Raw genomic sequence first — 12601 nt, 5'->3', positions numbered from 1 at the left:
TCTTAGGGTGAAAGCAAAGATGGCCCTTCCTAGATTTTTCTCTGTGGTGTAACCCTATGAGACACTGTTTCCATATAAATGGCAGAAACAGACACCTCATCATTCGGGAAGGAAACTGCAGTCAGATACCGCCCTGCAGTAAGCTATGGAAATCAGTGGAGTTGTTTAAAACAAAAGTGAATAAACAGGCTAGGGTCACTCTGGATCCTTGAAAAGCTTAAGCTGCACTCTTCACTGCCCCTAACCCTGTGTTTCGGTTGAGCTGAGTTAAAACTGTCCATTAACAAAAAAGTGGCTTATCCTCAGGGCCACAGCACTGCCTTCTTCGCTTTAAGAGAAATAGATGTTTTACATATTTTGCCTTTGGTGTGGATCTAGGAAGTTCTGATGAAGGTAATCTTTAGAGAATTAAGACTCAGATTTCACTATTCAGTGTATTTTCTAAATCCCACTTAGCAAAGGGCAGTTCTGACTACTTAAAGGTAACACTAGTGGGTTCAAAACTTACTTGCTTACTTGTGATTCTAGACACTATATGTATTCTCTGGTGCATATTTGTATTGAGTACTCCTAGTTTGACATAGCCCTTGCGAGACGTTAGGAGGGACATACTGGGCATTAGAAGACAGGAATGTGCTGGGCAGTGGGAAGGGTATCAAGAAAGGAGTGTGGGCTGTGCATTGGTTTGTCAGTCTTTCTGACCCTCAAACTTCTTTTCGGGTATTAATCTCATTTGATTCTCATCTTAGCTCTTTAAGGTAGGTTTTATGATAATCCCATATTACAAATAAGGAAACTGAGTCACAGAGGTTTTTTTGTAATTTAAAACTTTATTTTGGAGAGATTTAAAAACAATTTTTTTCACTGTTTATTTTTGAGAGAGAGAGAATGCAAGCAGGGGAGAGGCAGAGAGAGAGAGGGAGACACAGAATCTGAAGTAGGCTCCAGACTCTGAGCTGTCAGCACAGAACCTGACACGGGGCTCAAACCCACGGACCGTGAGATCATGATCTGAACCAAAGTTGGACATTTAACTGACTGAGCTACCCAGGTGCCCCTGGAGAGGTTTTTGTTTTTTGTTTTTTTTTTAATGCGCTATAGTATAGTATCTAAAGAATGTTCCATCATTGTTTTTCCTTGGGATGATTCTCCCCTTGTGCTCTGGTTCAGTTACCACCAAGCCAGATGAAGGTCTGTAACTAGAGAGATCTTCCTCAAGGCTATGCTGTAGTCATAGAAAGGTCCGGTGTTGCGATCAGCCTCCAAGACAGGAACCCATTCCCTTAGGTCTTTCCACTGGACTTCCGAAACTAGGCCAACCTGCTGGGCCGCCCCAAAGACCATCTTTGAGGCTTCCCCAACTCTCTGTGAAAATACCCTCAAAGGATGCTGGGTTTTTTTTTTTTTAATTTAATTTTTTTCTTAACGTTTATTTTTGAGAGGGAGAGAGACAGTGCACGCGGGCACACGTGCAATTGGGGGAGGGGCAGAGAGAGAGGGAGACAGAATCTAAAGCAGGCTCCAGGCTCTGAGCTGTCAGCACAGAGTCCAATGCGGGGCTCGAACTCACAAGCTATGAGATCATGACCTGAGGCTGAAGTCAGAAGCTTAACTGACTGAGCCACCCAGGCACCCCCAAAGGATGCTCTTCTTTAATGGAGTTTGCCACTCACTGTCATATACTCTCTGAAGGAAATAAACCCCTGGTGTAGTTATTCCTAAGAGTGCTTTCACCCCAGCTCCAAGAGGGAAGGAAGTTGGAAACAAAACAGATAGCCTTTGTCTTCACTGAATCAATCCACACAGATGTGTAAGGAACACCTACTGTGTGCTGAGGTGGCTGGTTCCTTCAGGGAGCTTCCAGAGTAGAAAACATGGACAGCCCCTTGTGTATGAATCTCTTTGTGGCACGTTTTTCAAAGCCTTTAGTTCAGTGCCACCTTGTGGATGAAAAAAACACTGTAAATTATGACAGCTGATACAGGATTTTCTTCTAGAGGCAGAGGTTTTCGCCTAATACTGCACATTTATATTATTAGATTTTGTGTCTGTAGGTTGTTTTGGGGTCATTAGTTCAGTTATTATTTTCCCCTGATTTTGACCCTCCACTGAGATGATGCCGGTACAGGTGGGTAATAAATTGCACTCTAGGAAGCACTTACCTAGTTCAGTGACTTTCAAGTGTTTTTGGCTATGACCTATGTGGAAAGAAATAAATCTCGCATCGCAACCCAGTAATAGGTACGTCCATACAAATATAGGAATATCTGGCACAAAGGTTTCACAAAGCAATATCTGCTTGTACTGCTCTACTCTGATATTTTCTGTTACACTTAATTTCAAGATGCTAACGAACATCTACTACATTGAATTTAGAACCCAAGGGATTACTACTTGTAGCTAGAGGAAGAGGAAACTGAGACCCAGAGGGAGTTGGAACTTGCTCAGGGTCTTCTGATCTCCAGTACGTGGGCATCCCCTGATCACCGCTGGGGTCAGCTTCTGCACTGTCCAAATGCTGTCCAGGTGCTCCTGAGACAGGCCAGATAACCGCCCACTCCTTCTAGATGCGTCTGATGGAGGAAGAGTTACGGGACCACCAGAGGGCTCAAGATGAAGCACTTACAAAAAGGCAACTTCTGGAGCAGACCCTGAAGGACCTGGAGTATGAGCTGGAGGCCAAGAGTCACCTCAAAGATGACCGAAGCAGACTCGTCAAGCAGATGGAGGTCTGTAGGCCGCGTGAGTGTGAGCTGGGGCCTATGGAGGGCGAGCATGGGACGCAAGAGAAGCCGTGCACACCTAAGCCTTTGGTTTTTACTTTCTGGAACAGCCAGACCTTTGTGGTCATTTCTCAATTTGAGGAAGAAGCTTGTAGTTGGTAGACACATAGGACATCAGAGCTGAAAGGATGATGGAAACAGTGCCCTCGTTGTCTTCAAGAGGAAACAAAACAGAGCCCCAAAGAGGCCAGGTGACTTTACATAAGGGCACACAGAGCATTTCCTGTTGATTGCTTTGGAGGTGCTTCCCACTATAGAAGAGGTAGGACTGCTGCCCATCTAAAGAGGGGCTGAGCTGTGCCTTGCACCCACACTGCCTGACTGCTGGCTCTCACTTGCCTCACCACATGGCTCCATTCCTGTTCCTGACTCTGGCCCGTTTCTTCTGACAGATGATCCACCTTGCCCAAGCTAGTGGCAAACTGTGTGGCTCAATTCTTGTTTGGATACACCGTATGTACATAACCCCAGACAGTAGGTCAGGATGTGCTCACTGGAATCGCCAGCTGGAGGTGATCAGTTCACAGGGTGAAAACACAACACGGCAGATAAGTGTGAATCAAGGACTTGAATATGAACATGAGCAGGCTACCGAGCATGACAGGAGGGACCTTAACGTCAGTCTCCCTGAGCCTGTAAAACAGAGTAATGCTCAAGAACAAAACCAGCCCTAAACCACAACAACCCCCCAACACACACACACCCACATCTCAATGGAGTTTAGAGAGAGAAAGAGAATCAGCCCCACACCAAGGGGAGAAGTTAAAATTGTCAAGGTTTTGATAAAAGTGCTTAAGGACAGAGAGAGAGAGTTTGAATTTAAAACCCATGGAATTTTTTATTTGATTTTGCAAATAAAGAGAAATAACTTTTAAAACCTCCAAGAGACTTAGTAGCAATTTTTATCTAGGGAGTGATGTTTCAACCATTAAAGATTTTATTAGATGGGCCCTTGTTAGAGGCTGGAATAACCTGGTTACAGTTCTGTTGTTCTTTTGTAGGATTGCTGTGTATTTTGCTGTTGTCCTCGTTCTGATCTCATTAGAGGGGCTCATTTTAAGGAAAGCTAAGGTCAACCTGTTTAACTAGGAAGTGATTTTTCAAGGACCTAAACAATCTGGTTAAAAGCAGGCTAAAGCCTCATCAGGCAGTGGTGTAAGAACCTTTGGTGTAGTGGCCCCCTGAATGCTCCTGGTGGGTTTTGAATTGTACAGATTTTAGGCAGGAAGAGAACCGTGTGAGGAAGTGCTTTTGCCTAAACATTGGGGTGTCATCTTCTAGAATGTTCTGACTAAAACCTTTTGCCAACTCCAGGTCTAGAGGCAGTGGCATAGCTGGGCCTCACTCTCCCCTGTGCAGTGGTTTAGTTATTTCTCCATTAGTTACAGGACTAGTAGCTCTCAAGGGCCTACCTCTGTGACGCACATGGGAGGCATGTCTCCTCCCCTGATAGGCGGTTGGCAGGACTGTCTTGCTGGGACTAATATCTTTCCTGTTCCTTCGCTGCATTTAGCAAGTTAATTCTCAGGATTCCAGGGCTTTCTCAACAATTGGGCGTTTTCTTTAGACTCAGAAACTCAGAGGCTGTTTTATGTAAACACAGCACTTGTGGACCCTTGGTGATTTCTGACAAAGGCAGAACTGTCCCTGGAGGGGTCAGGAACCACTGAACAAACACGGGGCTTGGTGCGGAACCCAGCTCTCCCTTCCAGATTGGACTTTGGGACTCTCAGCCTCCAGGGAGGGAGCTTTCTAGGTTCCTGAAAGACTTTGTTCACCAACAGGGAAGGCATTCACAGACATTTACTCATTCGCATGAGTTCTGTGAGTCTTATTTTTGGCATTTACAGAGGCGTCCATAGCTTGTCAGCCAACTTTGACAATTGCAGAGACAGTGTTTACGTACAGATGCTACAGACTTGTGTTTAAAAACTCACCATGCTAATTGCTTTTTAGCGTGCGTGGCTCTGAGTTAACCCAGACATATGACAAATTGGCTAGTGACAGGAGAAACATGTGCGCAAACCCCACAAGCAGAGTGGTTTGTGTTAGAAGCCTCTTTTTTTGTACACACAGCTACTTCGAAATGCTTTTCTCTTAGCACTCCGTGGTGTTAAATGAAGGCCCAGCGAGGAAGAAAGAGATGACAGTTCTTCTGTAATGACTGGTTTAACAGAATGGACTACCACTGTCTCTGTGTTACTCTGGTGCAGATTTGGGACTCCACAGTGCAAAGTGCATGAGGTTCCCTAGAAGAAACAGGCAGGTGCAAAAGTATGTCGTAGACTTTACTCCTGCAAGGTTTAGGAAACCCTGAGCAGCAGAGAGAGAAAAGCATTGTCCAGAGCTTGGAATATTTAGAGAAGTATGTCTTGGATGATAGCTGAGCACACACATTCCCTTTTAACAGGTAACTTGGAGACCTTAGCCTTAGATAGATCTTTGATTCATGAGGGGGGAAAAAGACATGAAGGAAACATGTTAAAATGTCCCTAGTGCTTATGTTAGGGTTTGGGGTAATATGTATTTTAGAAATGCACAATTACATTTTACCTTATGAAAGCAATAGAACACAGTTTTTTGGGCATTGTGGGAAAGAGACACGTCCTTTCCCCAAACGCTAAGGATCCCCTGCTTTGATCTTCCCTTAAGGTTTTCTTTCCACAGGGCAGTACTTGGCCTTAACCCGGGTCTGTGCAAGTTCCATTGGGTGTGTTTGTGTCTTCCTTCTTTCTTAGGACAAGGTGTCTCAGCTGGAGATGGAACTGGAAGAAGAAAGAAATAATTCGGATTTGCTGTCTGAGAGGATCACTCGGAGCAGGGAACAGGTACTGTGTGTAGTTGAATGATGAATGGATTGTCCTTCGTGAAAAAGGAAATGTGAGAAGTTAAATCCACGGATTTGGCCAGAGGAGGGAAGAAAAGTTCTTGCCCTTTGGAAACGATGGAGGACTGAGTAGTCTTCCCCATGATAAGCCACCAAGACGGAGATATAACGTATAACTTAAAGCATGCAAGGTGGAAGTTTCCAGAGTGGTTATGGGTAGCAATCTACTGGCCATGATGGGCAAAGTGCTTTTAGAGCAGAGGCTCTAAGAATCATTAGTTCAACAAACAATTGCGTGAAATTTTGTGGCTGACACTATGTTAGTGCCATGGAAAGTGAATGATGTGGTGCAGACTTTTCCTTTGAGAAGCAATAGAGACACCTAGGAAGCATTCACCATACAATACCAGTCCCTTCCAAGTGAATGCTTTTTGCAGTTTTCAAAGGGAAGGAATTCCCCTTATCTTTGATCTATCCGTACAGCAGCACCTGGAGATAGCAGGGGCAGTTCTCTCTGTCCTCACACCGTAGATAATAGAACTCATTTCCCAAACTACACTCCATGTAATCCCAAGGGTTCTGAATTTTTTTCCCCATTTTTTAATTAAGAAAAAGTTTAGAGTGATCACACGTGGAACCATTATGGGACAGGATTCAAAATACACAGTGGCAGTTTTGAAGAGAACCTGTATTCTCTAATCTCAGCCTTTCATTTACAAATGATACATGTGGCTGCCTGTAGAAACCTCTGAAGGGATGTACTCTCAGTGACAACTCAGTTGTATGCGGGGCTGAACATGGTCCTGGAGAAGCTGTACATAGACATTTGAAAAGCTCTTTGCCACTTGACTTGCTTTGGGCACCTTCTTAATTAAACAATGCAAACAAAACCTAAAAGCCTTGGATGCTGCTGCGTATAATTGAGAAAAATATCTGTATAAAGGATTAAAATGAAAAATCTGAGAAAGGCAAGTTGATTTGGGCAAAATCTTCATCCAAAGCAGCACTTTCCTCAGGTCACTCAGTCTTCTACTTATCCCCATGCGCCACCGTTGCCCCGCCTCAGGATGCCCAAAAACTGGAGGTGCCAGTGATTGGGGACAGTGCCATTCCAAGCTGGTAGCTCCTCTTCAGAGTCAGAGGGGAATCACTGGCTTCTTCTCCATTTGCCACTGTTTCCCTACTAACAGGCTCTTTGCAAACAAGCACAACAGTCCTGCTGTTTTGCTTCTGAGAGTGAAGAACTTGCAATCCGAGGCTCCGTCCTCCCTTCCCACTGAGCTCAGATTCAGTTCTGCCTGCGTGTTCTGTGCTGTGCTGGTAGCATCCTGCTTAGGGGGCTGGCAGCCCAACCAGCCGGAGCTGCAGAAGCTCAGAGAAGACTCTCGTGAAAATCTGAAGTCCAGATGGGGAGCCCAGCCTTGACACTTGAGCCCTCACGGGTTCTTGCTAAAGTCTGCATTTTGTTAAGTTCCTACACTGGTATAAAAGCTGCTTGGTGACATGTTCCTGCCAGCTTGGCTGAGCGGCCACATTGCCACAGGGCATTTCAGGATCTGCTGAGCATTCCTGATAACAGAAGTGGCCATGAATTTGTTTTGCTAATGCTTCTCATGATGTATGCAGGGAATGGGGGGAACGTCTGTCATCCAGTCCCTAACCAGGCAGGGAAAACAGACTCCCATACCCCATGTTTTACACCAAAACCAAAACACAGACCCAGTGACACAGAAAGTGGTTGCCTCCCTCTGCTCAGCTGATGGCCTAAAAAACTAAGAACACCGATCGCTTAAATCAGTTTCTTTTGGCCCCTTTTCCTTCTCTCACCTGAGCGCGGGAGGCATAGAACTGCTGGAAAGAGCACCAGACTTTGAGTCCAGGGCCTGACTCCTGCAACAGCCCCAGGGAGCTCCAGGAAAGTCCTAGCCTCTCTGAGCGCAGTCTCTAAAGTCTATGAAAGTGAGGCTGTTTGTTCAGGAGATTTCTGGAGGCTTCTCCAAATTCTAACATTGAGGTGCCATGACTGGCTGCATATAACCAAGTGTCTGAGACATTCTTTAATTCCCCATCCTTCCCTGTGTCTGAGCTGCAAGTCCAAAGAGAGGGTTCCGCAGTCTCCAGCGTCTTTGTCCTGTTCATTCTGTTTTCCTCTTCTGTTTCCTTTCTGCGCCCTGCCCTCTCTGAGGTAGGGAGGGAAAGGGGAAGCCTGGTATCTGTTTTAAGCGGAAGAGTGGAGCATCATGTTCAAATTCATGTAGGAATTGCTAAAAAACAACAGCAAAACAAAACAAAACTCCTGACTTGAAGTGTTGTCTCCTGATCCAGTGCCCAGGCCCCTCTTCTGGCCTTTGCTGCCTCTGGATTCGTGAGGAAGCATAGTGCAGAGAAATGGTTGACCAAATACCTGCCTCACTGGAAAACATTTAATTCTCAGTCAATGTCAAGGTTAATCTGAGCCTTTTTTTTTTTCCCCTCTCCTAAAGGCTCCAAGGAAGGGTATAGATGGTTGGATCCTGATTTCAATCTACTTACTTTAATAACGTCTAGGGCCATGTGCCTGCTGCCTTCCTGCCAGAATCAGAGAAAGGGGAACTTCCAAAACTAAGATGCCTTCTTCTCTGCCCCCTCAAACCTATGACACCTCCTTAACAGGGACATCTCCTAAAGAACAGGAAATGGTGCCTGTCTCATATCTCCAAGCTGATTTATAACGTCAGCCCTGGACGCTCAGCAAAAACTGCTACCAGGCTCTGAAAAGAGAAGACATGGGGAATTTATATTTTTTGGGTCTTGCTCTCTTTAAATTGAAAAGAAAAAGGTTACAGCTCTTACTTAAATCCTGCATTCTTACAAGCTCCCTTTCTGAATTTCGCTTTCCCCCAAACATCTCTCATTTTTCCCCTAGTCTTTGTGGGAAGGCTTTTGTGGAAAAGCTCGGGGAAAAAAAGTCCGGAAGTATCAGTAAATGGCCAACCCATTTCAGAGAATCTTAGATCTGGCAAGGAGTTCCAAGTTCCTCTCCCCAGACTTCTCGTGCAGTGTACAAGAGATCTGAGGCCTAGGGCCACCCACAATCTTGCCAATTCACACAGCCAGTTAGTTGTTAGTTGCCTTAGATCTCCTGACTCCCCAGTGTTCTATCTACCAGTGCCTGTAAGGTGTGACGGATACCTACTGTGTGCATAAGTAGCATGTAGTGGTAAGGCTGCAAAATGATCAAAAGTGGTCCCTGTCCTTGAGTGCTGTGTTTGAAGAGATGGACCATGCCCCCAGAAATGGTAACTAACAAGACAAAGTGCAGATACTCAATGCCAAGTGTGAGATGTAGGCAGGTAATGAGGGAAAGACCATCATAGCAGGGGTGACCATGGGAGTTCTTAGAGGAAGGCCATCATAGCAGGGAAGACCATGGGGCTAGTTTTGAAGAAAGGGTAAGATTTAGACAAACCAAGGAGTGGGAAGGGAATCCTAGATAGAATGGATGGTGTGAACAAAGATTGGGAAGTAGGATATTTGCAGTGTTTCAAGGAGCAATGAATGGACTGCTATGGCTTGATTAGGTTTCTGGTTTCCATAAGGAAATAATAGGAGATAAATTTGGAGAGGCAGGTTGAGGGTATTGAATGGACCCTATCCTGAAGGCAGTGGGGAGCCCTCGAAGGTTGTGGAGCAGACAGAGAAGCTTACATAGTATTCTAGAAGGTTAATGTGATTGGGTTGGGACAGGTGAACGGGAGACCAGGAGGAAGCTCAACTGGGCTTTTTCCAGGGACAGAAAATAGGAAAGGCAGTTTTGAGATCAAACATTCTATCCTTTACGTGTTTTTCCCCCCCTCCTCTTATGCATACATTTGACACTCAACAAGTGCTGGACACGTTATTTATGAACTCTAATAAGGCCTTTTCCATACATGCTCAGGATGTTATTTTTCAGACTGATGGATTCAGGGAATCCTAACAGAAAAGTTTTTTCAAATTTTTGGATGCTTGGGTTTTGTTTTCATATGTGGCTAACAGGAAGGAGAGGGATGAATTTAGAGCTGATAAAGTGACAGCTTATTCTATAAAACAGAGGTTTCTGTTTTTGAAACCAAATATGGGTTCACCATATGCAGGAAGGTTTCTAACTTGTAAATTGAAGGAAAATTCATTTAAATAGTGGGTATTTTACTGGGTTTGGTCTGTTTAAATCCAGAGAAATTCTTTTTGCTCTCTTTCCTCCAAAACCATTTACAATAGCTGTCTTTAGTGAGGATTCCCTAAGTGCTGGGTGCTGTGCCCTGTGCTGTGCATGCTTTCCGTCGCTGTTTCCAGGCCTTGTGAGTAAGTGGCCACCCAGGGTCGCGAAGCTTGTAAGAGGGGAACCTAGGATTTGGCTCCAAAGCCATTGCTTCCCACCTGTTCCCATCATCCCAGCATTAGACTAAGACTGGTAAAGACCTGCCCCCTCCCCCAAATACATTTAGGGCCTCTATTCCCAAGTGAAAGATGAAGCCATGGTGTCTCTTAATACGGATGAGGGTTTATGTTCACCTGATCTTCTCTTGATGGTCCTGTGAGTCCAGAATTTACATAGTGAAAGAGGCCCAGCATTGGTTTTAAATGTGTCAGGCTGATGTTCTAGCTCACTGGGCATTGCTGTGTCATTGCTGGTGATTGAGTACCAACAGTTAACAGTAGGGCTGGGCCTAAATGGAGAGGCATATTCTTGTCCACAGAGGCCAAGGTAACCCAGCCTAGTGGAAAGGTGATTCATCTGACATGGGCAGCTGTCAGACAAGAGGAAAAATACCAACTGGAGAGCTTTGGGTGGCTTTATGTTCTTTCTAGGGGCTGAGTGAGGCTTTGCTATTGCCTTGGCAACTATAGGATAAGTCCCAGTGGATAAGGTTGCAGGCCTGTGCAGTCATTCCCAGGTGGTGGGCGCCAGTCTGCTGCTCAGTCTGCACCAGGATGATGCATCCTCTAGGATATGGTACTCCTTTGTAGTCAGTGACAGAAGGATCAAAATGGGTTTTTTTTTTCCTTGTAATTAAAACAATACTACTCTCAGAACTGCTTGCTGCTGTATGGGCTGCTCCAAACCCAATGTGTATAGTTGGTTAATAATGATTTTCCTCTCTTATGATTGAGGATCTTCCTGGTATTTTTAACACCAGCCAGGAGTGTAGGTCACAAGGCCCTTTACAGCCCAGTGGTAAACATAGGTGATGGGATGAAATATTGTTATTAGCAGTCATAAATATCTTTGGCTTCTTGTTAACCCAGAGCAGCTGCTTTTAATCCTGAGCGCTGGCTCAGGTCATGGGTGCCTCTGACATAAACCCCACTGGAGTCTGATACTGTTATTTCCGATTGGAATGTTCTAGGTTTAGCATTCCTTCAGTCCAGCTGTGATAAACTGTTGCTTTCAGCTCCTGTTCTGTTTCTAATTTGATTGGAAGTTTTTATTTGGTCTATTTAATATAGTTGAAGGGTAAACAGCATATGAAGCACTAAACTTCTATAAAGAAGTATTTTCCCAGACTCAGATTTACTTCTCTAGTCCAAAGGAGGAAGCTGGCCAAGCCAGAGGCTTTTCTCCTTTTCTTTTCTTTTCTTTTCTTTTCTTTTCTTTTCTTTTCTTTTCTTTTTTCTTTTTTCTTTTTTCTTTTTTCTTTTTTCTTTTTTTTTTTTTTTTTCTTTTTTCTTTTTTCTTTTTTCTTTTTTCTTTTCTTTTCTCCCTTTCCCCTTCCCCTTTTCTTTCCTTTCCTTTCCTTTCCTTTCCTGCCAGTGCGGGTGAGAGGAAGAAGGATCTGATCTAGAATCTTCTCAAGTCATTGGGCCCATCCTAGAGATCACTGTATTGAGTAGAGCTAAAACCCAGCCTCGGGAGTGGCATCCGTCACTTCACATGGTATTCCTTGTATAATGCTCCACGCACTGGATTTATTTTGGAATTTTCTGTCAGGCTGTTCTTTCTGAAGAACCGAAGGAAACTTGTCCTGCCTGCTAAAAGCCTTGGATTGCAAAAGACTCGAGAAAAATTGATGGCCCAGTCACATTAACTGTTAGGTTTTATGGTTGCACATTTGTTCCTTCCTGTTCTTTGCTCTGATTTATTTTGCATTTAATAGTGCATTTTGTTAAGTGCAAATATTTTGCATTTTAGTAGTCATCGTTTGAGGGGATGTGAAGTATAAATAATTACCGTTTTGTTTTTGTTTTTCGGTTTTTTTGTGTGTTTGCTTGTTTTGGAGTTTCACCCTTTGCCCTGGGCTCTCCAGGGAGGTCTTGAACCTGTGGAGGCCTCTGGCATGCTGACCCTCTGAGTGTTCGTTTGCACTGGGAGGCCTGTGTCCTGGTAGGACCCAGATTTTCCAATAAGGGGCACTGAGGGAACAAGGCTTTGGGCACCGGCTGCGTCTTTAAGTTGCAGGTTTGTCTTGAACTCCTGGTCTGGGTTCAGCACTGCATGGCCCCTTGGTGGTCCTCGAGTCCCTCCCTGGCACTGTCTGCCTCACTCCTCTGTGGAAGTTCCTGCCAGAATGCTCTCTTCTTGTGGGATTTGCCCTTCATTGAGAGACCGGGGTTTTCCCACATGTGCTAAGAGGGAGAAAAGGAGTGAATGATTTTTAGCCAGAAAGCCTGGGTGAGAATCCCAAAACTGCTTCCGAAGTTCCTGAACCTCCCACCTGGAAAATGGGGTGATAACATCTGCCTCACAGAGTGCTAGGAGGATTGAAGGGCCCACACGTGCCCAGGACATTTGCACTTGCCCCACCGCGCCTATCACCGGGGGCTTTTGCTTCTTGGTATGTCCCTGTTCGGTCCTCAGGCCTGGAGCACAGCTGTAGCAGTCACCACCTTTCTCCTAAAAGCAGATGCTGTAAACAGCTGCAGTGAGACCTCTGCCTCTGCTCTGCTGGCCTATTACTGTCTTTTGGTACTTTTTGGCCTTATATCTCACAGCAACTGTTAACCTGCAGTTCTTCCTTAACCCACACTTTGG

The 12601-nt window shown here is 44.9% G+C and overlaps 1 protein-coding gene across 4 annotated transcripts in view; it reads left to right on the top strand.

Moving 5' to 3' along the window:
• The window catches only part of CGNL1 (cingulin like 1), a 158821-nt gene that overhangs the window by 135313 nt on the left and 10907 nt on the right, over positions 1-12601 (top strand). For 3 of the 4 annotated variants that reach the window (XM_023255301.2, XM_023255300.2, XM_023255299.2), the window contains exons 13-14: positions 2568-2729; positions 5522-5611. In XM_023255301.2, coding sequence (XP_023111069.1) covers positions 2568-2729; positions 5522-5611 — 252 coding nt within the window. The remainder of the gene's footprint in view (positions 1-2567; positions 2730-5521; positions 5612-12601) is intronic. The other variant, XM_023255302.2, reaches the window with a different exon arrangement.

Source organism: Felis catus, chromosome B3 (genome assembly GCF_018350175.1).
Source record: "Felis catus isolate Fca126 chromosome B3, F.catus_Fca126_mat1.0, whole genome shotgun sequence".
Taxonomy (NCBI): Eukaryota; Metazoa; Chordata; class Mammalia; order Carnivora; family Felidae; genus Felis; species Felis catus.
The sequence above is the reverse complement of the archived record's forward strand: the minus strand, read 5'-3'. Positions and strand labels throughout refer to the sequence as shown.